This window comes from Lagopus leucura, unplaced genomic scaffold (assembly GCF_019238085.1).
Source record: "Lagopus leucura isolate 7727_CA_CO unplaced genomic scaffold, USGS_WTPT01 Super-Scaffold_739, whole genome shotgun sequence".
Classification (NCBI taxonomy): Eukaryota; Metazoa; Chordata; class Aves; order Galliformes; family Phasianidae; genus Lagopus; species Lagopus leucura.
In genome coordinates, this window is record NW_024962255.1 from 12,646,098 (window position 1) to 12,673,725 (window position 27,628).

A 27,628-nucleotide genomic window follows, 5' to 3' on the forward strand; every position below is an offset into this window, starting at 1 on the left:
TAGGTAAATGCATGATATAGTCAACCTGACTTCAGTTATGTGCATGACACACAAAACCATGCTTTCCCTCTCTCAGAGGCGATACCTTTAGGTGTTCTCCATCTGCTGCTTTCATTTTATGTATCTCAATTGTTTTGTTTTTTGTTTTTTGTTTTGTTTTATATGTAGATCAATGGCATTGCACTAGATAATAAGTCACTTAATGAATGTGAAGCTTTGCTACGGAACTGCAGGGATTCCCTTACTCTGTCATTGTTGAAGGTGAGTAGGAAAAGCTAAACTTGCAGAATTTTCTTTAACAGATTTATCTTACTTCTTAAGGAAAGAGTGTATTAAAAATCAATATATCACCATGGGAAAGTCTTTGCTAATAACAAGATCATCTGGATGTATTTCAGTGATGGTACACTAAATAGTTATTTCCAGAATAAGGACATTGTGCCTTCTGGTAGGAAATAAAATTTATTTATTGCTCGTATTTTTTTTCCCCATTTCTTTGCTGGTCTAAATGACTAAATGACTGTCAGCACAGTTGTTTCTTTCTTACTGCTTTCTGCTTCAAAACTGCTGCAGCAGTTTTGTTCGTGAAAGATAAATTGCTTTCTGACTATAGTTTACTGTTGGCCAGGAGGGAGTTGCACAGAAAACTGAACTCTATCATCAGGGATAAGCACTAGTTCTTTTTCAAACTTAGTGTTATAAAAATATTGTTTCGGTTAGAATCCCATTACACTGGACCTGTCAAAAAGGTTCAGTCAGTGATAATTCCAGCCTGTGAGAGCTTGAGTTTTTAAGAAACTGAAAAAAAAAAAAAGAAATGTTTGTGAAGCAGTGGGTAATGAAAGATGATTACTAGTGTCATTGAACAGAAATAGAAGTAGTATTGAGGTCCTTTTGCTGTTTGCTCAGTGCTTCTGCCACCATGTAGAGTTGCCCTTTTGAAATTGTTTCAGAGAAAAATCTGGCTTCATTTTATCCATCTTTTGCTTTGAATCTGCAAGACTTTTATTAAATTTTTCCCAAATGTATCCACGCATATACAGATTCAGGTTGAAGTAAATAAAGAAGACTAGAATATAATTTGTGCTAAGCAGAAATTAAATAGAAATCAGACTTAGTTAAGGTTATTATGTGGTAGGTTGTTGTTGTTGTTGTGTTTTTAATTTTTGTTGTTTTTTTTTAGGTTTTTCCTCAGAGTTCGTCTTGGAGTGGTCAAAATATATTTGAAAATCTGAAGGATTCAGAAAAAATATCAAATTGTAGGGTTCATGCATCAGAAATACAAGCCCAAAACAAAAGAAATCTGAAACTCAACAGCTCAACACAGACTGACATTTTCAATCCAGACATCATGGATGTCAAGAAAGACCAGAATGATCAGGGCAGTCGTTCATTTTGTGATCACAAACCCTTCCCTAACAACACGTTACGAGTAGACTCTCATAGGAACACAGTGCACAGTTGCCACAGTAATTCAGAACATAGTCTCAGCTCCTTCAACCCAGAGACATATGGGGACCGAGGCTATGGAGTTGTTGACTTGGACAACAGGAGGCTGCCTTATGAACCTACAGATAATGACTGTATGGTGGTTGAGACTACATTTGACAAAGGACACGGTACTAAGCATAGTGGTGGTACCTGGCCGAAAGTCATGGTTAATATCTCAGCAACAGAAACAGAAAAGTTTTCTGTGTACAAAAAGCCAAAACAAAGGAAATCTATCTTTGATCCTGATACTTTCAAAAGGCCGCCAACTCCTCCTAAGCCAGAGTACCTTTCTCCAAATCAGGTGACAGGCCATTCCCCTCAGCCATCAAAAGCTGAAGTGGCTTCAACTCCTCCAACTCCTCCTAAGAGAAGTGACTCCATCAAATTTAAACATAAACAGCAGGCAAGCTCTGCTTCAGAGTCTACAGTAATAACTGGATCGCCACCTACCAGCCCAGCCACTGCCCAAGCTCCAGTTTCCTTGGCACTTAAACAAGACTCTGCTACTCTCAAGGGGCGCAACAGGAATGCTGGAAATTATTATCGTGAGGAGGGAATTGACTGTACTCATCTCTCCTCAAGGAAATCCTGTGAAGATGACATCGGCTTTCAAAGAGTTGAAGAGCCAGAGATAAAAAGGCCAAGGCCAAAATCTGCTCCTGCTCTGAGACATAAGATGGCCCCTATGCCCATTCCTAATCCTGCGCTTCAGGTAAAATTTTGCTATGAAAATCTGTTGGGTTTTTTTTTGGCTTCAATGTGAATACAAAGCCCGTTCACAAAATCCAAGTCCCTTGAGGAGCTACTCCTTCAATTGTTGCAAGTATTACAAAATACAAGACCACCAAACAGAATGATTGGGTTCTATTTTGTAACTCCATTTTGATTTTCACTGTTTTCTGTGGAGGATCAGGGCTCTTTCCTCTAAGTAGGAGCTTACCCAAAGGCTTCTTTTCAGAAATCTCTTTGGCTCAAATCTACAGATTAGGGGAAAAAGATTTACCATTCATAGTGACATTTTTTATTTTGTCCGTCTACATACGTGCTAATGTAATCTGAAATTGGCAGAGCAATATACTCATTGCACTATAAAGATGGACTGTTTATAAGAATATGATTTAGCAACATTGTTCAAAGTAGGTCTGTCATTTGTTTAAATAAATTTGACTGTGGAGATTTTGGGTAACATCCTACCAGGGAAGGTCGAGAAAAAATTCTCTGTGATCTAGGATGACTAGCCTGTTTAACTGACCACATAAAATGAAGTAGAATAGTCAATAATGTAGTTTTGGGTCCACCATCTCAGGTTTGTTCAGTTTGGAAAAAAAGTGCAATGTGTATTTGCCACCTGAAATCTCAAGTTTTAAAGTTATTTTTCCTTGCATCTAATCAACATCAAAAGAACTTAGAATGTCATTTTCTTTACCTTTCCTGCTCTGTACCTTGCTATGCCAGAATAATCATGTAAGTATTAATCTATGGAGACAAACAAAATTATATTACAGACTTAGAAATTCTTTTTTTTTTTTTTTTTAAGGTTACTTGAGGTATTTGCACATTTCCATCTCTAGGGTTAAATTAAGTCTGAGTTCTGTGGGGCTTTTTTTTGTTTTTCCAGCTCCCCTAGTTTCTCTCCAGTATCTAAGAAAGTAATGGGGGATTTAACTCTAAAATTGTTGACTAGAGAACAGTGGTGGTATTGTGCCTCTGAGTTGAGACCATTCACTCTGAAAATGATTTTGATGGAATGGTCTTTGTGTACTAAAACCACGCTAAGTCTGGGTGTGATCTTGCTCAACATTTTCATCAGTGACCTGGGTGAAGGGATAGACTGCACCTTCATCAAGTTTGCTGATGGTACAAAGCTAGGGAGAGTGGCTGACACACCAGTGTCTGTTCACTGCATACAGAACAGAAACTACAATGGCTTCACAACCTGTATCATTATGTTGATGATGTCATTATGCAGACTTAGAGGAAAATATTTTGTGGCTTATTAGCCAGCTCTCATTTGGCAACACTTGCAGTAGTGGCTAAAGTAACATGGAGTACATGTGCTAAAGAATGCAATCTAAGCTTGAAATATTCTGTGATAGTAGTATTTTGAAGGAGAAGTGTAACTCAGGTGTACTGTACTGATGGAAAATGTATCAGATAAGTTTCAAACTTTGGCCTAAGAAACTTACAAAATAGTAACAACCGGAGGCTTGCAGGAAGAAGGGGTAGAACTGAATAATACTAGTGGAGATGAAGTAAAGATATAACAACTATATTGTTATATGTTGACTGTCATGTTAAGTGGTGGCAAGCATATTCTGGAATACGTACTGAAAAATTTGAAGTTGATTATTGCCTATGGAATTTAAGGGTTTTTTTCTTCTGTATCTCCAACTGCCTTTAATCAAATTTTCTGGTTTTATAGGTACAAAAATATACACCGGCTAGTGAGGAACACCTGTCTCCAGAGGTACAGGAATGGGCATTGTATTCACCAAAACGTTCTGCTAGGCATAGTGATGGCTTTGTGTCTTCCACTTTGTACACTGGAGGCATGTCATCAGGTGAGTGATGCTGATGTGGACGGCAAGTGCCTCTTTTTACTCAAGTCAGAGAGATCAGTCTGAGATCCTGAATACTAACTGTAAAATTTCACCCTGTTAATTACTGTATTCCAGAAATAAGCTCAGTTACATTCTTATATTCTAAATATCTTCCCTGGAATTAGGTAAGAACTCATATTTACTTTCTTGGAATGCTGCAAGGAATCTGCCTATATCAGTCAAGATGAGGCAAAAGAAATATGAAATACAAAACATATTTTTCTGTTCTTTTGTAATCTGAACATGATATTTTCAGTTTATGGACTGTAAAGAAGTCTAATGTATTGGAGAGCCATCAAAGAAACTGAACAGCTCTCATCTGAAGGATTTGTTTCATCTGATTCTGTGTTGTATAGGAATTTCAAATGTGTCAGTGGTGAACAACGTGTAGCCTGTGCATAGGGAGACAAATAAGATTTCCAGGTATTTTGAAAGTGAACAGTAAGTGGATGCAGCCTGCATGTTACCTACAGTCAGATTCTGAAGTACTTCAAAGCAAAAATACTTGATATTCAGAAATTGTCGCATATTAGTCTCTATCTGTTGGGAACTGTGTTCTTGGAGTATATGAGATAGAATGCCCCAATTGGTTGTGATCTTAGTGTATCTAAATTAAAGATTAAAAGTTAGTGTATTTGAGATTCAAAGCTGTTGAAGAGGAGTCTCAGAAGCAGCTCACACAAAAATCAATATGATCAGGTAAAATGGAAAACAGAAAGCACGTTGTCTCAGTTATCCAAACTAGCTGCTTTAAAGTTGGCACAGACTAAACAGAGTGCTTTGAAGAGCTAATGAGGTTATTGTACACCAGTTATTTTAAACTGGTCAGGATGCATTTTGGTTAGACCTGTTGACAGGTGGATTGTTCAGTCTTCACTGTATAGTTAGCTTCAGCAGTTACATTTGATACTTGATTTTCAGTCCAAGAAAACATTGATTTTTATGAATTTACCCTCAATTTTTTCTGCAATCCATAAGTTGCTGCTAAGATTCAAAATTATGGCAAACTTATTGAAGTTTATGTCAGAGGTAATGACTTGTGTATACAGAATAACGGGCAGTTTCAGACTCAGTAGTCCCATCCAGTTTTCAGAATGGCTCAATTGTATCTCAGCTCAAAGAAACTTTTGTTCTGTGATTTGTTACTCTTTTTCATATCACTTTCCTTCTTTCGTGTTATATAACCTAATCAAATCTACATTAGATGATATGTCTTGAAATGCAAGTTTTTGCTGTAGCGTATTATGCTATAATACTCATTTAAGAGGAAATTGATCAAATAGTGTACTAAAGGATGAGTGATTTCAATGAACAGCTTAAGTAATACGTTTTCTGAATAAATAGATACGAAATACTGTATTCCAAAACCATCAGACATGTCAGAAGTGGGATTCTAAGACAACAGAAGAACAAGAATGGTCAAATGGTTTTAACTGCAGATAGTTCAAGTACAGAATAAAAACTTCTGTTTCTGGCAGATGACTATACAGAGAGAAAAATGAGATTCTTGTTGCTGTATAAAGAAGTTTAACAGTTGAAAACAAAGTGTTTTAGGTCTATTTGAAAATGATGTGAATGATTTTTTTTCTGTAGTCCCAAGGCACTTAATTTATGATGGTAGAAAATTATAATCCAGATTCAAAATACCACGTTGTACTTAAAAGCATGGAATTATTTGCCTATATGGTGATAAATTATAATTATAGATAAACATAAATGTAAACAACAATGTATAATTATGCAACTATTTAAATATACTGTATTAAATATACCTGTAATTTATATGCTAGTAATGTTGGTAAGAATGTATTTCTGTCATCTTAAACAGGTACTGTACCAAGAAGCTTAGCACCATGCCCTGCAGTAACTGCGGTCATGCGAAATCCCATCTATACTGCGTGGAGCCACAGAGTACACACCAACAATTGCCCATCCGTTGCCAGCCAAATATGCCATCAGCATCTGCATCCCAGGTGTTTTGAACTTTCTATCACCTTAAGTTTTTGTTCGCGTTAGGATGAAATTGCTTCAGGTAGCTGGTTTGTTCAGTGTGGAGTGAAACACTATTAGACTCAAACTTCTCAATAGCATGATTTGCCAATTGCTTTCATGTCTTTCAGAAACTGATCGTTTGTCTTTCCCTCCTCTTCTGCTGACTAATGCTGAAAAAGAAATTACTTTTTTAAGCAACTACTTTGTAATGTTGTTGTTTTGTTGTTTGTTTGTTTTAGTCTTTTGAACGAAGTCTTTCCATCTTTTTTAAAGCACTGTAGGCTCTCTTTTCTCTGAGTTGTCTTAACTAGTAAAATGACAGGGCAATTAGGAAGTGAGAAGTAGGGCAGAATTCATTTTACTCAGGATAAGGATAATCAAAATTGTCTGTTGGCTAATTATTGTTTGCTGAGACACTTCACCCAGTTCTGACTGTTGCCCTGTTTTTTGTTTTGATGTAGTGCCCAGCATCAAGGTCGCTTGAGCTTGGACCTGAGTCATAAGCACTCCAATGAATACTCTGAAAATCCACGTACAAGAGCATCTCATGGCTCAAATTCACTGCCATCCAGTGCAAGACTTGGTAACTTGCTTTTCTGATTTATTTCATGTGAGACTCTTCCATACAAGAGAATAATAATAAATGGAAAATTCCTTATTTTCATGATTTATAGCATTGCCAAAGTTTGCACAGCCTAAAAGGCTTCCTGAGTTTCTTTGCTTCGTTTTTCTAGTTTTATGCTCAGTGGCGTTCCCTGGAAGTAGCCTTATTTAATTTGCTCTTAATAGTCTCTTTTAAAGTATTATTTGTGAGTGATGCAAAATTATAGAATTTTTTTTCACTTTGAATTACGTACTACCTTTTTTGTGCATGCGTGTGTTCCTGAGTTCCATCAGTTATTATAATTGCATTTGAATAAAGCATGGCAGCTTTGTAGCTGCAACAGCAACAAAAAGTCACAGCAGTTAGGAAACAGTACCAAGGAATAATGTCTTCATCCAAGCAGAATATAATAAAAATGCTTTAAATACCTTTTGTCAAGGCCCATGGGTTCTTAGTAACCGCAAGTGTTAGTTTCTTGCTTAGACTTCAGTTAAATTGCAGTTGTATCAAAAATTTTAAATATTTTTATGCATAACATACGCACTGTATGACTGCACTGCGCTGTTTGTACTTGCCATGTAACTATCAGAAGTATGTTAGACACAATGTATATGAGAATAATCATTAATGCTTCTGCAGAAATTCAGAACCCATTTTTCTGCTTATTGAAAAAGTAGAGTGTAAATGTGTTTTTTTCATATTATTCCTTTAAAATTTGGCAAGGTATAATTTTGTTATTCTAAAAATAGGTTCTTCGAGTAACTTGCAGTACAGAACAGAAAGGATTAAGATCCCTTTAACGCCAAGATATCCAAGGTCCGTCATGGGCTCTGACAGAGGTAATTTGTAGTATTTTCACTATTTCCAGTTCAAAGCCTTGTCAGTTACTAAATGAAGTTGCTCAAAAATCTAAATACAATAATTTTATGAATGTTACAAAATCTGTATTTTGATACAGTGTAATTTAAAAAAAAATCTAACAAAAAGCAAAAATCTAACAAAAGCCTCTCTGTTAGTTGATTCTAGGCCATGACATACTAGAAAAAATGAAACAAAAAAGTAACTATTGAGCTGTGTTTTATGGTTGCACTTTTCTTGTGTAATGATGTCTTAAATGTTTTGACAGTGAAATTACCTACAGTATTTTTAAAATTATTTAAATATGTTATTTTTCATACTATTTTATTACTGATTGTACGTTAAAAATTCTATTACAGTAAATGGCAACTGTTAGTTGGTCTTTTTAGTTTCATAATTAGCAATTTGAGATGTATTTTTTGTAGCTTTTTCAGAGGAAGCAAACTACTGAATGTTCCTTTTCTGTACCAGCTTTCTATGGTGAGAATGGCAGTACGTATATGCATGTTTATAGAGGACATTTGTTGTATAGACACTAGGGGCAGTGAGTTAGCAAAGTCTAAATTTAGTTACCGAAGTTAGAAGACTGGCTTCCCTTAGCTCTACCAGATTGCTAGCAAATGGTTTGATCAGATATGTACTGTATCATTCCTATGTCTCTGTAGATCTCTGAATTATGACAAATGCAGTACACTAAAACCTAACTTGATTTTATGTTTTTGTTTTGATTTGGTTTTGTAGGCTCTTTGTCACACTCTGAATGTAGCAGTCCCAGCTTGATAACTCCTCCCCAGTCACCTCTTAACTTGGAAACATCTTCCTTTGCCAGCAGCCAATCTCAGAACTCCCTTTCTACTTTACCTAGAATTTCCATTAGCCCAGTATCTGCTGGAGAACGTAGGAAAGATAGGTAAGGTCCCCACATTATTTGCTTTTTATAGGAATGTGTCCAATGATATCTTGTACATTTATCGGCTTGGAAGGAATGTAAACAGTTGATATAAATGATGAATATGAAGGCACAGAGATGCATTTGAGTTCCTGTTACTTAATGTTTTTCTTTTCTTTACAAAGTACATAGAGATCTTTGTATAAATTTCTTCTTTAAAACCTATGTCTTCAGTTCAGAAATATAAGGAATTTCATAAAGATTTCCTTTTTTTCACGTTAGATTAATGGCCATGCCAAATACAGTCTAAATTGAGATACATTCACTTGAGCTCAGATGCTTATTTATGATAGGCTTGTTCTGTACTCTAGAAAACTAAATAAAATACCTAGTAATATTTGATAGTTAAATATCAACTGGCTTAGTATTGTACAATATGTGCTCTAACTTCTATGCCTTGATTCAGTTCAGCCAGATAAACAAAAATGAGATGGTTAGTGCAAGAATATATCCGTACATAATAATCTATTGTGATCCTCTTGGCTGTACCTGGACCAGTAAGAGCTATAGCATCAAGTCTTTGCATAGCTGCTTGCACAGTTTGAACCTGATATAGTTTTCTTAAGATGATTAAATTTGTCTGTTACTGAATTTTCATCTCATTATGAATACATTCAAGATTTGTTGTTTATGGTATCAGTCTTGGACATCACTATCTGGCTAGACTGAATATATGAAACAGTTTGTATGAATTCAAAGCATCGGCCAATAAAACACAAATCTGATTCAGGCTTTTCTTCACACTGAGACAACTAAATGTCTTCTGGGCAGTATAAGAGATCTATGATGTGCTGAAATAGATTACATTTATGTGGACTTTAGGACTGTCTTGTATTGCCCAACTTCTGTAAAAGGACTGACTATAAGAATGTGAATGAAGGAATAAGGATATTCTGTATCCTAAGTTTGCTGGTAGTAATAAAAAGCTATTTATAAAATGTTATATGAAATTTTTTTTATGTAGTTAAAAGAATCTGTAACTAAGTTATTGTAGTGACACTATATACTGTATACAGTGCAACTTTGAAAGGGAATGGAAGAGGTCTTCGTGGGTTTTTCATGCTTTTATACTTCTTTTTGACTTTTGTGCTATGTTTGTTTTATATGAACGTTCTTCTACTTGTCAATTGCAAATTCCAAGTCACACTTTATTATCTTTTTCACATGACTAATGATTATGTATAGTGTTCAGTGGCAAAAGCTGGCTTTTTGATATCCTTATAATGCTTTGTCAGTACAAAATGTACATTCTAATCTCTGGGAATTAAGATTTTATTACTATTGATCCGAAGGTCAAAATACAGTCAGGCTCCAACCCTTTTGTTCTTGGTGTACCATGTATAAGCAGTAGTCTGGATGACTCCCTCAGCTGAAAAAGAATATTATTTTGTTCAGGAAAAAAAACACATATCCCAGAAATACAAAGGCTTATTAAAATAGGTATTTCTGAATTAAATGTGTCCTAAACAAATGTGTGATGATGCCTAGATAGCATCTTTAAGTGGTTGTTTTTTTCTCACCTGTCCTCCTCACAGAATATAAGCAATTTGCTTGGCCTTTCCCCATATCATATAATACAGATTAAAAAAAAGTTTGTTCTGTTGATTTTTTTATTTTTTTTATTTATTTATTTATTTATTTTTTAGGAAAACCAATTTAAATGAAAATTTAAAGAAATGTGATCAATTTCAACTTATTTCTAAGCAGCATTTAGTGATTCTGGCAGGCAGTTTGAATACTGTAGAAGAGTGTGCTTCATTTGATTTTAAAAACACTGCTTACCAAAGTAAGATACATTTTTGACACTACCATTCTGTTTTACTTCATTCTTGTTTCCCTACTATATGCATTTCTAGTTGCCTTTCATTTTGTATTTACTAAAATCTTAAGGTACAATCCTGTGCAATTTGTGTGGGTTTGATTCTTACTCATTCCAATCCAAATGGAAAATGCATGTGGTAGGCGGAAACATAAGGCTATGACAGATAACAGAAATATAGTTCTAGTATTCAATCAGCTATTAGACCTTGACAAATTTTATTTTGGACCATTAGTATGTAATCACATTGTGATATTAAGTAAAAGGCTTCACATTACGTCATGATTTACATAGTTTTAAAAGTAGTTTATTAAGTGCCAGTTTTCTGGGAGTTAGCATGATTCAGGTAAGATAAGCTATATGTATTTTAAAAATGGAAAAAGAGCAGAGAGGCTGCTTTGGTTCTTGTTTGCTGATAGTAAAAAAAATTTTTGTATGTAATACTGATAACATCAGTGATTTTAGTCCGTGTTTGATAATACACAGAATAACTCAAAACTGTTATACCTTCAGTGCACTGATAGGCAAGTTCCAGGGGTAGGTATTGTCTCTAATAGTGATGTTGATTTGATAAGATTGTCTCAAATTGACAGTTTTTCTGTTGTACAATAATAACTGACAAGTTATGTCCTTGCTGCAGAAGACTACCAGATGCTTGCCTTCAAAGACTGTGAAACATTAAGCATAGTTTATTATGAATTTGTGTCTTCTTCCCTCCCCTCACATGTGCCCCAAATTCTACTATTTCCAAAGGCACCCTTCATTTGCTACATATGTTAGTAGCAGTTAACTTCCTTTAACTCATCAGATATCTGAACAGCAGGATTTAAGTAATTGAAACAGTCTGCACAGCTTAGGGAGTATCTAATTTATATAGTCAAGTGTTAGGAAAGAAGACTCTCCTATTAATACTTATCAAAACTAGTATAATGCTATTAAAATTGTGTGCTAGAAGGGCTACCAAGACCTGCAGTCACTGTTAGTGGAACCTAAATCCATCACTGTTCTAAGCAGTTCCATTCTGAATACCCCGTGATGCCTTTCACTATGTAGACTCTGTTGAGTTAATCGTAACATGAACCAGTACTTTTTGGGATGCTCCTATTTGTTTATTCACACCATGGAGGGACTAGCCCTGTTTGTATGGGTGGATACATCTCCAAGTGTGGGGGAGGAAAGGAGAACGTATCAGGATTTTCTTTCATAAGATCCATTTTCTTGTTATACTTACTGGTGTTGTATTACTGTGTGTCTTTTTCTAAGTGTTCTTTTCTTCTCAAATCTTCTCCATCTTTCAGATATCTGTTCCGTAATAGGTCTTTTCTGAGAATCCCTGTGGCTCCTAGGCCTAGGTTCTCATCACTAAGGAGTTTGAGGTTGGCCTGATATAAGGTTGTCCTTCGCAAGCAGTATTGCGCACTTTGTGCTATTTTACGTTTGGATAATTGCCCTGAGGAGAATTTGCATGGTAATTGTAATGATACCATGCAAACTGCTGTCTTAATGGCTTGAGTTTGCAACTGCTTAATTTTCATTACTAATTTATGTTTCCCTGCATACAAATATGAAATCTGATATTGTGCATTGTTTTTCTTTGATTTGTCTCATCATTTATTATATTTATTTTCATGGCCAGTAAAGACTCCCAGCATTTATAATAGTCACATACCTTTCTGGAATATGGTTTGTAAATTACATGTTATATACTGTAGCTAAACTACTTTTATATAGTATGGATCTGGAAGTTCATTTCCTACCAACTTCCCCATCATACTATTTGTAATTCATATTTACCATAATGCTTTATAGCAGTTGTGTAATTGGTATACATTTAATTCTGCCACTGTACATTGCATGGTGTTAAAGGAATGCGTTTGCAGCAGTTGACGGTAATTTTTTTTAAGTAACTGTTTAAACTTATTTTTTTATTGCAACTTAGACAGCCATAAACTGTGTCATATAAAAATGACTTCGTTATGGTTTAAGTGCGATTTTGTTCAAATCAGTTTTAACCTTCTCCTCTAAAAGGCCCTACATGGAAGAGCCACGTCATGTTAAAGTGCAGAAGGGTTCTGAGCCACTAGGAATTTCCATTGTGAGTGGAGAAAATGGTGGAATATTTGTCTCTAAAGTAACAGGTGGGAGCATTGCACATCAAGCTGGACTTGAGTATGGTGATCAGTTACTAGAGGTAATTGATTGTTTGCTTACTATTCTTATGACTTTTAATCTGTTCGTACAAGTCCTGAAACAACTACCTTCCTCAAAAAAACGTCTTGTGAAAGCTTGTGTATTGTGAGAAGTGGCAGAGTTATTCTGTATTGTGGTAGTCCAGTAAGTGTGATTGTTAGTGGCTGTTTGTCAGGCATCAGTATAAAATGTCTTGATGGTAGATCTGCTTGCATCTTTTATAGTTGTTATATGTCAATTTTAAACCAGCTAGTTTAGGTACTTAAACAACGTAGTCCCAAAGTCATGCTCTCCAGGATAAGATGAGTAAATACAGTTAGCTTGTACTACTATTTTGTGCTACTATTGTTTGGTTATATCCATACCTGGGATAAGCTGGTTTAAAAAATAATCAATTAGATCAGCTGCATTAAGATTTTGATCTGAAGCACTAAATAAATATATGGAAGATGATTTTACAATGTACAAAGAGTTTTACAATGTGTAAAGAGTTGCTTTGCAAATGCATGTGTGAATGACTGAAAATGGACCTGAATTATGGATATAAATTTATATTTAAGTCTTGTTGGTTTTTTTTTTTTCTGATCAATAGTCTGAACTAATCTGCATGTAATCAGTTATAGCAAATCATAACACAGTACAGAATATTTATGTCTTTCAATAGTAAAAGGATTTTAAACTCATGCTTGGGATGCCAAATAATAAAGTTAGTGAATCCTTCCAAGGAGTTCAGACACTTAAGAATCATTGCAGGACATCTATCGTCCTATTTACTCCTGTTGAAATAAGTCAACATTTAAATGTTGAATTGACTAGGAGATTGAAAGAATGATTTTGCTAGTTTCCATTTGAAAATTTGACAACTTCTTGTTTGTTTCTTCTGTAGTTTAATGGAATAAATTTGAGAAATGCTACAGAGCAACAGGCTCGATTAATCATTGGACAACAGTGTGACACAATTACTATTCTGGCTCAGTATAACCCACACATGTATCAGCTTGGCAATCATTCACGATCAAGGTAAGAGTGGCTAGACTCAAAATAACACTTACATGTTCTTCTTTATTTCAGTATAATTAATTTAACCAAAATTAAAAATGACTTCCTAGGATTAGGAGACTGTGGTACTTCAAACCATTTTTTTTTAATAGTTGAGAAGTTTGGAAAGTTTCCCAAAATTAGACAAAGTGTATGATTTAGTGAAATTATCTATCCCATTTAGATGCATGATCAAATCTCAAGATTGAGCTTTATTTTTCTCTTGGATTTATGGATAATGTAGATTATTTGACATATTAAAAAGTTTGTTTGCATCAAAAATATTTGACATTGGTGAAATGCTAGCCACTAGCCTTTCATTCTCTTTTCCTATTAGTTCTCGCCTAGAACCTGTGAGTAATCATTCCACCCCTCAAGGCAGTGGAGCTGCAACTCCTGACAATCATTCCATAATCGATACTGTGAGTGAACAGGATGAAGGAACAATGACACCCCCATCCAAACAAACCACACCGACCACAAGTCCCCGAAATTCCTTTAGGTACAGAACAGTTCTTGCCTGAATGAAGAAAATAAATATTGTCAGAATAGACGTAAAAAGTAGTTTTGTATACATTGTGGCCTGGTTGAAATAAGTTAGCAGACAAACTAACTGGGCTCAAGGTAAAACTGCATGATTTCAGTCTGTATTTGAAAGATTGAGTCTGCAAGGAGTGGAGGAACTGTAATATGAGACTGGTTTAGTTAAAAGGATCTGTAAGTAACATGAAGTTTGTTTTATATGACTGTATCTGCTGTATGGGAACTGCTGCATCACGGCCTGAACCTCTGATTGATCACCTGAGGCGAGCCGTGAGTCAGCCATGGGAGCACAGTGAAGGCATTTCACCTGTGCTGCTGGAAGGGGTGGAGCCTGGCTCCACCCCTCCTAGACCTATTTAAGAGCTGGCTCCCAGTGAGGAAGGATCTCTTCTGGAGATCGCCTCTTCTGGTGTTTTGTAGGTGAGCCCAGCATAACGGTAAGCTTTCCATTTATTCTCTTTTGTTATCATTGTCCGCTTTGCCTAACTCTCTTGATTATATTGTGATTATAACTTCTTGATATCCATTGATTATGCAATCTGTACATAGCCTATTTTAAATAATGATTCCGTAGATATGCATAGGTTGCTTTGAGAGTAATGCCTCCTATTTATTTCTGTGGAAGCTATAATAAATACAAAGAGCACAATAACACTGTTCAGTACAGCAAATTGTCAGCTACAAAACACTCTGAACACAGTCACCAACATCAGCACTGCAATTTCACCAATGATGAACAAGAGCCTGCATGCCAAGCTTGTAAAAATCTGCCTGGCTGTCTGGAGCATTGACTTGTCTTTCATGTCACTGTCACCATTGCTGAAACACACGACCCACCACCTCACTGTTCTCATATCCACTGTTTCATCTCCATAAATGTTCACAACACATCAGAGAATGTCAGTAGGTGATTTTTTTTTTTTTTTTTTTCTGCATGGAGAAATTTAACTCCACACCTCTGCTTCATTTGCATTTTCATGTCAGATGCTATTTTGTCACACTGCCCCTCTGCTGCCATCTGTTGCACAGCAACAGAATGTAACAGAATATTGTGAGAAGGTTCAACCTCTACTGCCGTACCACTAACATCTGCCTCTGTTGTTGTGGAACAACATAATAAAATAGGAGACGTTACTGTCAGAGCAGTCCTTGTATATTGTTCATGGCAGCTAGTTGATTGTATGCTCTTCATGCAAGATTTTAAATTGAACTATATCTGTTATTTCTTCCTATCAAAAGGGGCCCTGTGGACACAAACAAAAGGACCCCTGAACCAAGAACTGTTGTTGTTAAAAAATCCCAAGTGGATCTTGGGATCCAGATATGTGGTGGAAATCTGTATGGAATATTTGTATCAGATGTAGATGATGATAGCCCAGCTAAAGGACCTGATGGACTAGTTTTGGGTGATATGATACTTGAGGTAAGTTAAGAAAACTTTACTGCATGCAGACAAAATGTCTAGGATGGTACAGAGAGGAAGTTGTACAGAGGATCTTGCTGTCTTGCAATAGGAAATGTTTTGTGAGCCTAACATGAAAACTGTGAAAATGATTATTTTATTCTGACTGCTATGTATGAAGATCTGATTATACAGACCTGGAGAACTGCCACCAAGAGCATAGGTTGCATGAGTTTGAAGGACTAATATATTCTACTTGGAATTATAAACAGCTGTTCTTATCTAAATGGAAAATCTTGAATACAATTCTGTATAGACAACAAAGATAGGAATATGGAACATACTGTGAAACAGAAGACTATTGAATTTAACACAATGAAATTCTAATCGGACTTTGGGGGAAATCATGAAATGTCTTTGACTTACTATCTTTATTTGACACAAGACTATTTCTCTGCTTGACAGGACTGTTAAGATGCTGTATATTTTTCTTTTAATAAGCTTTTCAGATACGGCTGAACATTAATACTCTCTGACTGTTGAGATTCTCCCATTGTGTCTCTAGTATCCAGATGTAGATCTTGCTTATAAATTTTCTGACTTCCCTCAGGCAACCTTTTTCCCTTAAAAAAAAATATTTCCTGTTTGAATTCTACAGTTCTCAGCTTATGCTTCCGTACTACTTAAAAGAAGTGTAAGCTGTCTCTCCTGGTTATGCCAACTACATTCAGTTTGTGTTTTGCCTTTTATCGCAACTCCTGATAGACATTTTAAGGTACTAACTGCTATAGGTAAGTGACAAGATTTGCTTGTATGTAGGGTGTTCCATTATGAAAAACAGACTCGTTTTACATGGTTTTTCAAGCTCACCTAATTCTGTTGTCTGTTAAGATTTGTATCACGCTTAAGGGTTTTGTGTTTTTGTAGTATGGATCCATTGATATGCGAACTAAAACAGCTGAGGAAGCTTACCTCGAAATGTTGAAACCTGGAGAAAATATCAAAATAAAGACTCAATACAGAATTGAGGAATTTAATAGGATAAAAGAGCTTCCTGGAGATGGATTCTTTATCAGGTATTTGAGCATGACGTAATAACAAAGTAAAGCGGTTAGGATGATACTGACTATTACAAAAGAGATAATACATCTCTTTTGCCACCTTTTAGAAATTCAAAGTTAATAATTTATCCCAGCTAGTTTCTTTGACTGTGAATACACAATTTGTAACATAGTAAGTCTGCATGTTTCATTGTAAACTTCTGTGCTCTAATCTGTTCCATTTTCTTTGAAGAAACTTGTTCTGTGTTTCAGTTGATGGATATCAGTTGAAGAGCATATTTATGTCTGTCTTTCCAGAGCACTTTATGACCGTGTGGCAGAGGTAGAACAGGACTTAAGCTTTAAGAAGGATGACATTTTGTATGTTGATGATACTTTACCACAAGGAAACTTTGGTTGCTGGATGGCTTGGCAGCTAGATGAGAATGCTCAGAAACTGGAAAGAGGACAGATTCCTAGTAAATATATGTGAGTGATAACCATACAAGTTACTTACCTCAGTCTTCAAAATTGTCTGACAAATGATAGCTGATGTAAGACTTGCTTGCTTCTGTTAGTTCTAGGAGATATTGATTCTCAGAAATCATTTTATGGGAGATGTATTTAAATACATTTCTCTACCAACTCAATTATACTGTCACTGAATAATAAATGGAAAACACTCATAGCCCAATGTTGTGATAGATAATTCAAGAGCAGAAAGTGAGAGTTACCACAGCAAAAATACGCTCTAGCCCAATGGCGCAGCACTTGTTCTTGTAAAGTACCAGTGATTTTATTTTTCTGTGGATAGTGATGTTAATGGAAAACTGCATCAAACACAATTGCATAATGTTGGTAGAACAGCTCAGGGACATGGGGGAATTAACATTTTTAAATTATTACCAAAATCACATTAATTATTGCCAAGTTATATATTTTGTTTGTTAGTCCCTCTGCTTTCCTTTATATTTTCTTCTAATAGTCTCTTCTCCATGTTGTAACTCTTCTACTACAGGATGGATCAGGAATTCTATAGGAGACACAGCATGTCTGAGACTAAGGATGAGAACAGCTCTTCCAAGACATTGTCAGCAGCAGCACGAAGGTCATTTTTTAGGAGAAAGCATAAACACAAACGGAGTGGTTCCAAAGATGGAAAGGATTTGCTTGCTCTCGATACAATCAGCACAGACTCAATCCCATTCTTGGATGGCAAGTACCTTTGTTGTACTCGAGAGGGTATCTTTTTGTTTTCAACTGTCTGCAGCAATACATTTAACAAATAACCTACCTTTCTGTATGGTATTCATATAAATGATAAATGTACACTTCTTGCAGGAGCAAATTAAAAGAAAAAAAAAAAAAAAACAAACCCCAAAAAAACCTGTATTAAATAGTAAGCCAGATTGTCAAACTCTTTAAGAAAGGGTTTTTTTGGTAGTTTATTCCTAGTAATTGACACTGATGTTTCATTTGCAGAGAGAGAGGGCTTTTGGTGCATTTTGATGCATTGTTTCAATCATTCTTTCCAACTACTCAATTTCTGTCTGCATCATTTAATCTAGGCAGAAATCCTGGGCACACTCAAAAATCTTCAGTTTGTTTATTGCTATACAAAAGTTGTGTTGATTACAACACTCCCTTCAACCTAACAAATTAAGTGACTAGTGTATATTGTTCACAATATTAACACAAACTAGGAATTATTCCTTTTAAAAAATGGGAGGGGTTGGAATTGTGAGGTTCAGTTTTTTTTTTTTTTTTTAATGTCTTTTTTTAAGCTGTCAGGTTGGGAAAATTGCAGTAATTAATATAGTTAGCATTTTTGTATTTCTGAAGGCCCTTCTCTGCTGAAAAGCAGATGTGAAGTTGTTTTCACAATTACAGTTACCACATTATCTGAAGAATGCCAGGAGAATAATACCTACTTTTATAATTCTTTTTTTGGTGTAGATTCTGCAAGTCTGGCGTATCAGCGTGTACAGAAAGTGGACTGTACCTCTCCTAGACCCGTGCTTATTCTAGGACCATTACTTGATGCTGTGAAAGACATGTTGGTCAAAGAATCCCCAGGAAAATTTTGCAGATGTCCTCTTGGTAAGTATGGGAATATAACTAATTTCTTCTGTGTTAGATGGTAACATCTGTATGTGAATTAAATGGTAGCACAAAGGCAGAAAAAAGGAATATCTTCATTTACAGGCTACTCTGTTAGTCTTGTTCTGTGCCTAAAAAATAGGAATAAGCAGTGATTCTCTTCTGATTCCATGTAACAGAGGTTATGAAAGCTTCCCAACAAGCCATTGAGAGAGGTGTGAAGGATTGCCTATTTATAGATTATAAACGGAGGAGTGGACATTTTGATGTGACAACTGTTGCTTCAATAAAGGAGATAACAGAAAAGGTGAGTCACTATTAATGCTGTAGTTCTTGGTAAGATTTGCATTATATAGTCATTCTAAGGAGCAGGGAAAGTGGAAATTTTGTCTTGGCATTGTCCAGCAAATTCTTCCCCAGGCCACTGAATAAAATAAAAAAAAAAAGTGATTATTGTAACTACTTAAATACAGTTTCATGTTAGTCCATCTTTGTAGAAATCACAGAATGACCTGGGTTGGAAGGATCATGAATCGCCAACCCCCATGCAACAGGCAGGGCCACCAATCTCCCCATTTATTACAAGACCATGTTGTCCAGGGCCCCATCCAACCTGGCTTTGAACACCTCCAGGGATGTGGCATCCGCAACCTCTCTGGGCAGCCTGTTCCAGCACCTCACCAATCTCATAGTAAAGAGCTTCCCCCTGACATCCAACCTTAATCTTCCCTCCCTCAACTTAAAACCATTTCCCCCTTGCCCTGCTGTTATCAACCCTTTCAAAGAGTTGATTCCCTCCTGTTTGTAGGCTCCCTTTAGATACTGAAAGGTTGCAATGAGGTCACATTGCAGCCTTCTTTTCTCCAGGCTGAACAAGCCCAGCTCCCTCAGCCTGTCTTCATAGAGGTGCTCCAGTCCCCTGATCATCTTTGTGGCCCTCCCTCCTCTGGACCCTCTCCAACAACTCCCTGTCTGTCTTGTACTGGGGGCTCCAGACCTGGACACAGTGCTCCATATGGGGCCTCACAAGAGCATAGAGGGACAATCACCTCCCTGTTGGCTCATGTTAAGTTTTTCATCCATCAGGACTCACAGGTCCTTCTCTGCAGGGCTTCTCTCAAGGGCCGCTCCTTCCAGTCTGTATAAATGCCTGGATTTCTCCGGCCCAAGTGCAAAACTCTGCACTTTGCTGTGTTGAACCTCATCAGGTTTCACTCGGGCCCACCTTTCAAGTCTGTTGAGTCCCTCTGAATGGCATCCTTCCTTCCACTGTGTCAACTGCATCACTCAGCTTGGTGTCATCAGCAAACTTGCTGAGGGTGCACTTGATTCCGTCTTGGAATGTGCATGTTCTTTTGCAGTGTTATTATATAAAGTTAGAAATAATTTTTTTTTTTAGAGTCTATAGGTTTTGCCTCCCTATAAAATGACAGTTTAGTTGCTTGTTTCGCTTTTTTAAGCAGTTTGACTTAATGCAGTCATATCTATCTTGTGAACATAATGATCCTGGCAACAGGTTAATTAACAGATGTCAATAAAAATCTATTCATTGTTTATAGTTTTCTGTCAAACTATACAGTCTTATTACTTTAACTCTTGTTTATGATTTCTGAAAGAGCAAATGAATTTATTTAAATTTGGAAAAAAAAAACATATTTATCTCAATCTGAGATAAATATAATGAGATTTTCATTTCATTAATGCTTCAAATACTTGGATTTCTGTTGATGTATGTTTTTTGTAAATGCAACTTCTTGCAGTTTTTCTTATGGGTGCAAATTGCTCAGTAGCTGCTAAATGTTAAACACGTTGTGAAAGTGTTAGGTTGCTGTGATTTAAGTAAGGGAAGAAGTGGGGGATTTGTAGGTGTGCTTGTGCTCTCTAACTGAAAGAATGTTTTTCATTTACATTTAATCTTAGGATTGTCATTGTCTGCTTGACATCGCTCCTCATGCCATCGAACGGCTCCACAGTGTTCATATCTACCCCATAGTAATTTTTATTCGCTACAAAAATGCTAAACAAATCAAGTAAGTCTGTGAGGGATGTAGTTCTGTGATGTTTATTTTAACAAAGTAATTCTGAGTCTTTGTTATTTCTTTCATCCTAGTTATCTTAACTGTATATCAAATGCAGAAATTAATCCTCACAAAAGCCACCTGTGAAGCACATGATCTTGATTTTATTTTGATTGCATTACAATTAAGTGAATCGTTCAGAAATCAAACAACACATAACAAACTCTGTGTACTTAAGGAGGTATTCAGGTTCTCAGTCACACCACTGTGTAAGCCATAAGATAGATATGATTGTGATTCATGATAATACTGGGGATTAAATGAAGAGCTTCATCCTTCTCAGTGGGGCCAAGTGTGAGAATGCACTGAGTTTCCTCTCTTACAATTTAGGCAACTGATCCTTAACCTTGACTTTACCACCTTTGTTCTCCAGTAAAAGCAGCAATGGAAGTCAGCCTTTTCCATGGAGTGAATGTATTGTGGTCTTGTCAGGCAGTGCTCCTTAAGTTATTGGGAATTTCTTTTTTAAATATAGTCAGGAACAGAATCTGGGAGTTAAAAACCCTGGTCTTTCTGCTGATACTTTAGGAAGCATTTGTACCTTTTGATAGAAGTGGAAAAAGTGACGTAATCTCCCTACATAAGTATTAAGAAGTAATTTTGTTTTACTTCTACTGTCTTCATTTTGAAAGTTGAAGACTAATATTCTTGATCTTTAGGTAAATATGAGGACTGTTTAATAAAGAAGATAAGTATCGCCATTTTCAAATATGAGCAAGACAAAGTTTTGTCGTGTATTTCATTAGGATTGTGGAATGATATGGAATGATAAATGAAGCTGTCATATGATAGCTTGAGCCTGTTTGAAAATGGAGTATTGAGCATCAAAGCTATTTATTTATTTTTTAAGTGTCAGGAAGCAAAGCTTTCTAACAGCTTTCAAGTAAGATGAACTGGCACTTGCCTCTGCCTGTTCTGGGCAGCTAAGGTCTTTCTGAAAAACTTTTTTTGTTTACCACAACTTCTGTCAGCATTCTGTGTATTTATTTTTTTTTCTCCCCACCTCCAGATTGCATAATCTCACAATCCCTCACAGGACTGAAGCTAACTAAGTTGTAATTATTTTTATTTATAAAATTTTGCCTTATTTCTTACTTTTATAAAGAGCAATAGTTATTTTGGGTCAGTGCATATCTATATGACTTTACTAGTTGATTATAAACTTTGCCTCCTTTTACAGAATCCCCTACTGGGAAATCAAAGCCTTATTCAAAGAAAAATACTACAAGCTTTGATCTAAATGAAGATTTTTTTGCCAATTCTCCTTATGTTTTTTCTTATTTTATTCACAAGTTTGTATAACACTGACCTCATCAATGTGTCTTATATAAGGTGACAGAGAAATAGGTACAAATGAGGAGAATATTCTCTTACTTTCCATTAGCACAGTGCTCTTTATTTTAGGCCCTTTAAATGAGCAGGGCCATGGTTCTAATTCTGTGTACAGAGCACTAGTGTTCTTTCTCCTTCAGCTTGTACCCAATTTCTGAGATATAAGGAAGACTCTTGCTCTTTTACAGCGAATAGAAATCTGTAGAACAGAAATGATTCTCATGCCTATGTCAATACTGCTGAACCACAGTAGATGGCAGTCTGTTCACAGCATTATGGTTGCAAATTAATTGATTCCTCACATTCACCAAACTAAAGGCAATTATGTATTTCAAGTCAGATTAAAAAAAATGATAATAATCTTTTTCTTTCTATCTCTTTGTTCCTGTTTTCTTTTTTTGCAGAGAGCAAAAAGACCCGATCTTCCTGAGGGACAAAGTTACACAAAAACATTCCAAAGAACAGTTTGAGACAGCTCAAAAAATAGAACAAGAGTATAGCAAGTACTTTACAGGTTAGTATCTAATCAGCGTTTCACTGGAAATACTGTGGCAATTTATTCACTTTATACTGTAATTTGAAATATGTTGTTTGATTCAAGGGGTTAGTTGGTTGGCTGTTATTTTTTCATTCTACTTCCACACTTGGCAACCTCATGCTCTGGGAGAGAAAATCTCTAGATACAAGTGCTGTCCTTTGCTTTTACGTGTTTTGATTTTTAGGAGATTATGAATTTTGTATTTGAAGGAGAATCTGAGAATATTTTATTACAAGCCCAGACTACTACTACAGCGAAGATAATTTAATAATGTTGTCAGCTTTATTACATATAAGGGATAATTTGTTCTGTAGTTATGTTAAAAGAAAAACAAACTAATGAACAAAAAGTGCATTGTAATTTAAAGTAAAAAACGTCAGAGGCCTTTTTAACACTTTTAGATTTGTAACTCAAATCTTGGACTGCAGCTAATATTTTCCCAGGGAAATGCTGCTGTGTCCATAAATTGCCTGTACTTGTTTCAGAGTATACTTTCTTATGGTTCTATATGCATTCAAAAGAGTAACGGTGAAATCCTATCCATTTTAACGTGAATGGCAACACAACTTAAAATGAAGAAAAAAAAGCAACAGCACCCAAACCAAACAGAACCCAACCTCAGGCTCTCAAAACAATGGGATTCTTACAGAATTATTTTGAAATATACCTGCCAAGCGCAGAGGAGTGGAAGGTGAAGGATACATTTAGTATAGAGCTGTCACAGTGTATCCTAAGACAAATATTAATCTAAATGATGTTCATGCACTATCTTCTGCTAATTGTTAAGGCATTTGTTGTACTATAATCTCACTCTGATAGTGAAAGTGGACTCACTTAAAGAAGGTGCTTCATGTGCCTTCTCACGTGGCTTGTGGGAGGGGCCCCCCTCTGTTAGTGTTAGTATAGCAGTCTCCAGCTGTCATCAGCTTTTCCAGATGATGGTAGTCAGATAGGATTGCTGTTCAAACTGCACTGATGTGTAAGCTTGTTGAAATCATAACTTGGTGTATAAGATAAGGCTGTAGTTAAGCATATTAGGTCTAGTAGCTTCCTCATGAAGCTGTATGGGATACTCTGCAACTTAAACTCTGTGACTACTTTAAGTGCTGCCTTTTTTTTTTTTTTTTTTTTGCTTATGAATCATTTGAACTGGCTTTGTTTCCTGTACCAAATTATAAGCACAACTTGTAATCTAAGTTGTTCCTAAATGCCATTAATCACCTTTCATAGGCTTTGATCTTTTCTGCATTCTGTATCCAAATTTATATGACATCAGTACCTGCAGTGTATACTGCAGAGTTACTTACATTTTTTACACAAATTAAATTCTGTCTTCTCAGAACTGGAAATTACATCTCGAGCTTTGTAGACTTTTGTATGCTTTCAGCATTAGTGTTAGGCCAGATGTTTAATTGATGTATTTCTCAAGTCACGAAGTTTCTCACTTTTTAAGTCTTAAGGGTTCCACATTTTCCCCTTCTGTGTCAGTGTTGGCCTTTTACTTCTTATATAATACTACTTATAACTGGTATCTTTAGCAAGGGCAGAATGCAGGGTGTTCTTTGTTTGCCTCTTGAATCAGTCTTCAGGGAATTGCTTGCTATTGGTCGTGTGTTCTTTGAGTATAATTGCTAGTAAGAGTTGAGGTAGCAACCACAGCTGTTTTATTTTGTTCTGTGTTCTGTAAGCTGCCTCTTAATTTGTTTCTAATATTTGCAAATAGTACCTAGTTGCTACAGCTATAGTCTCTATGTATATTACCACATAAATTCAAAACCTGTAGCACTACGTGCTGAACAGAGAAGGCTTATTATATTGTATGTTCTGACCATTTTTAGACTTAAACTGCCACCTGATGCCTCTGAAAATAGTATATGGAAGACTAACAAAACAGTTGTCTTAGTTAATTATACCCATCAATTCTACTGCTTCCCTGGGCTATTTCAACAGCTAGCAGAAGGGACTGTATACTGACATTTGACTCCTTGCTCTGTTTATTCTTCTCCCTGTTATAATACTCATGCATCTGGAAAATATTGAATTGAGTAAATTAATTCTGATCTGTTGATAAACATCATAAAAATGCCCAAGACTGCTCTTTGTACTTAGTCATAACTGTTTGTTTCAACCTAATTTTTTTTTTTTTTGGGTGGGGGGGGAAATCTTTTTCTCTAGGCATTGTCCAGGGAGGAGCCCTTTCAAGCATTTGCACTCAGATTATGACAACTGTCGATCAAGAACAAAACAAAGTCCTGTGGATCCCAGCTGGCCCACTGTAGATTTATTTTTGCTGTGAAACTGCTTTGCAGGTGTAAATAACCAACTAACTTTCTATTCAATGGACTCTGCCCGTTTCTGTCTTTATAAAGATGTAAGTAAGTGATTACTGTTTCATGAAGGGGAACGATAACACTGAACACAAGAAGAACCAACAAGGCATTTGGGAAGGGTAGATCACTTCACCGAGCTTGTCTCTTCTGCTATACATGTGACAGGTTGGCATGTGGGTTACAGCCTGTGTGGACTTGTCCATAAATAATGAATTTAGCAATGCTGCAAAACCCTGTAGAACAACAAGTTTACAAAAACCTTTTCAAAAGTATTTGGTTGTTGCTGTTTACTTGAATGTCTTTTTTGTTGTTTTCGTTTTATTTTATAGCTCTGTGTCCTTTCACAAAATGAGGTAACTCTCCAAAACAGAGTGAAATTCTGAGTATGAGTGAATGGTTTATGCACATGACTCTTACCTGCAGTTTTTACCATTTCTAAGCACATTGACTTGACAACCAGATAATACAGGATTTTATTGGTACGTCTTGGGAGTAAGTTCAGAAGGAAGTACACTCTTTTACAGGGCAGACCACTGTTTGTATTATGTCAACACTTGTCTGTCAAAGACATTGTTTCTTGTCTTATGCATGAATCTGATATTTAAATGTCATAATATAACTGAACAATCCAAACTTATTGTGTGTTGAGAAATAACAATTTTTGGTTGTTGGGCCTGGATAAATACAGGTGGGCAAGAGTCATAAGCTAGGCCTAGCATGCTGTGTTCTGTCACTTTCAGATACTGTAAATATGGAAAGCTTACGTTGGTGCAATTTTGCAGGGTAATTCTGAAGCTTTGTATTTCAGTGTGTAGCATTCACATAGTTTTTTATTTAAGAGCAGCCACAGGTTTAGGGCTTTGATTAAAAGCCTGTAGAAAGGTACTGAATTCTTAATGTTTTCACTGTAAAAAGTAAGTGATTGTTTAGTTTTGATTGCAATACTTACTTATTGTACCAAACTCCATTGTATCAGTTTCCTTTTTGTTTGTTTGGTTGTTTTGTTTTGGTTTTTTTTTTTTTGCACTTCTGACTCTGTGTTCCTAACACAGATTTTTTTACCTGTCTCTTCTGTCTCTTGTGCCATGTTTTTTGGGTACTGTATTTTAATTGTTTTTAAAATATAATTTCAGTAGAACTGCTTTTCAGTCGTTGTTCCTAACATTTCATTATGTAGGGGTTTCTAGTTTTACACTACAACCTACAGTTTTGTTTGCAGCTTGTTTAAATGAAAAAGGGATTCTTCTTGCACAGGTCTTCAAAGAAACATTTGGTCATAAATTTAAATTCCATTTTGCAGATGCTATTTTATAGTTCAAAGTACTATATATAGTTACATGCTATATAGAGAGAGTATTTTTGAACTGTAATACATACAAAACATATATATATATATATACAGTATTATTTTATTTACTATTCTACTATATTGTTGTAATACTGTGTGTATATATATAAATGAAATAGAAGATGGTATGCATGTATTTGTCATGGTGAGGGACAGCAGTTATTTTGCAGTTATTTCGTTTTTGTTTCTTTGTTTTTTAAAGTTTGAGGTCAGAGTAGACTTCAGTGGTACAACTGAAACAGACAGGTACTGTTCTGACATGATTTTTCTGTACTAAAATAAAAATGTCGCTTTGTATCAAAAAAAGTTAAAGAAACTGATTACTAAATAAAGGTCACTTTCTATAACTTGACTTAGTTGATTCTCAAAATACATTTTATTTTTTGCCTAAAGTTATATAGAAGTTTAAGTGTCCTTCTTGAAAGAAACAAATTTTGGTTTAGAGTTTTTGTCCAGCCTTGTGTACTTAAATGCCAAAGACTTTTAAAAACTGCTGGAGGCAAGAAAGGTTTTGTTAGCGTATTTTTAACTTTCTGTGGCCAAGTGGTATGTAAGGATTTCAAACGGATGTTTTGTTTCCTATTTGTTTCCTGCAAATGCAGGATTTAATGGGAGAATGAATATATTACTGTTACTTTCAATACTTGTATCCCTGAGAATTCCTACCTGAATTTCAGGTAAAATCTGAATGGTGAAGCAATTATTAATAGTTAAAATGTATGTAGAATTTCATGTGTCAGTCTTTATGCTTCAGATACACCAACCTATTCTGTTAATAGTTATCTTAAATTCAGGAAAAGCTATTATTGTACATTTTTCTGCTTCATCAGTTGCTTTATTCTCAAATGCTAAATTATCAGCTTGAGCAGGAACCAGACTGGAAGATGGTCAGCAACCTGAGTACCTACAACTGGCCTTTGGTTGTGAGACAGGACATGCTCCTTCTCTGCATTTCTTCAGGAAACAAACAAAAAAACCAAAAACACTCCCTCCAAAAAGCAGCTCCAAAAACCACTCTGGCACCACCTTCAAACAGAGTACAAATTAAATGAGGATAGGCAGGTTTTGGCAGGTCAGTCAGTAAAAGCCATGCCATGCATGCCTACTGATCACAAGGAAGTAGAGCTGAAGGCTTGGTTAAACATGAGTAAGATTCCTTTATCTCTCATTAAGTTATCTGACACACTATTTGATTTTATAATGCTATATGGTGGACCTAGATTTGAACATTGTTTTCAAAATAAGAACTTTATCGAGGTGTTTAAATAGGAATATAGCTCTGTGCCTGTTTTGACAATGCCTTAAAGGTAATGTGGTTAGAGAACAAAATCTGCAGTATGTCCCCTTCTGCTTGTAAATTTTTACTTTATTTCCCA

The 27,628-nt window shown here is 35.8% G+C and overlaps 1 protein-coding gene across 3 annotated transcripts in view; it reads left to right on the top strand.

The window, feature by feature from the left end:
* The window catches only part of DLG5 (discs large MAGUK scaffold protein 5), a 99,507-nt gene extending 72,859 nt beyond the window's left edge, over nucleotides 1-26,648 (top strand). The window contains exons 15-34 of one of the 3 annotated variants that reach the window (XM_042863185.1): nucleotides 169-261; nucleotides 1,184-2,203; nucleotides 3,914-4,052; nucleotides 5,920-6,064; nucleotides 6,545-6,666; nucleotides 7,437-7,526; nucleotides 8,287-8,455; nucleotides 11,612-11,689; nucleotides 12,342-12,504; nucleotides 13,390-13,523; nucleotides 13,879-14,043; nucleotides 15,324-15,507; nucleotides 16,414-16,562; nucleotides 16,845-17,015; nucleotides 17,545-17,741; nucleotides 18,483-18,626; nucleotides 18,806-18,933; nucleotides 20,547-20,656; nucleotides 22,441-22,550; nucleotides 24,750-26,648. In XM_042863185.1, the coding sequence (XP_042719119.1) occupies nucleotides 169-261; nucleotides 1,184-2,203; nucleotides 3,914-4,052; nucleotides 5,920-6,064; nucleotides 6,545-6,666; nucleotides 7,437-7,526; nucleotides 8,287-8,455; nucleotides 11,612-11,689; nucleotides 12,342-12,504; nucleotides 13,390-13,523; nucleotides 13,879-14,043; nucleotides 15,324-15,507; nucleotides 16,414-16,562; nucleotides 16,845-17,015; nucleotides 17,545-17,741; nucleotides 18,483-18,626; nucleotides 18,806-18,933; nucleotides 20,547-20,656; nucleotides 22,441-22,550; nucleotides 24,750-24,853 (3,615 nt within the window). In that variant the 3' untranslated portion in view covers nucleotides 24,854-26,648. The remainder of the gene's footprint in view (nucleotides 1-168; nucleotides 262-1,183; nucleotides 2,204-3,913; nucleotides 4,053-5,919; nucleotides 6,065-6,544; nucleotides 6,667-7,436; nucleotides 7,527-8,286; nucleotides 8,456-11,611; nucleotides 11,690-12,341; nucleotides 12,505-13,389; nucleotides 13,524-13,878; nucleotides 14,044-15,323; nucleotides 15,508-16,413; nucleotides 16,563-16,844; nucleotides 17,016-17,544; nucleotides 17,742-18,482; nucleotides 18,627-18,805; nucleotides 18,934-20,546; nucleotides 20,657-22,440; nucleotides 22,551-24,749) is intronic. The other 2 variants (XM_042863187.1, XM_042863186.1) reach the window with 2 other exon arrangements.
* The last annotated feature ends 980 nt before the right edge of the window (nucleotides 26,649-27,628 follow it).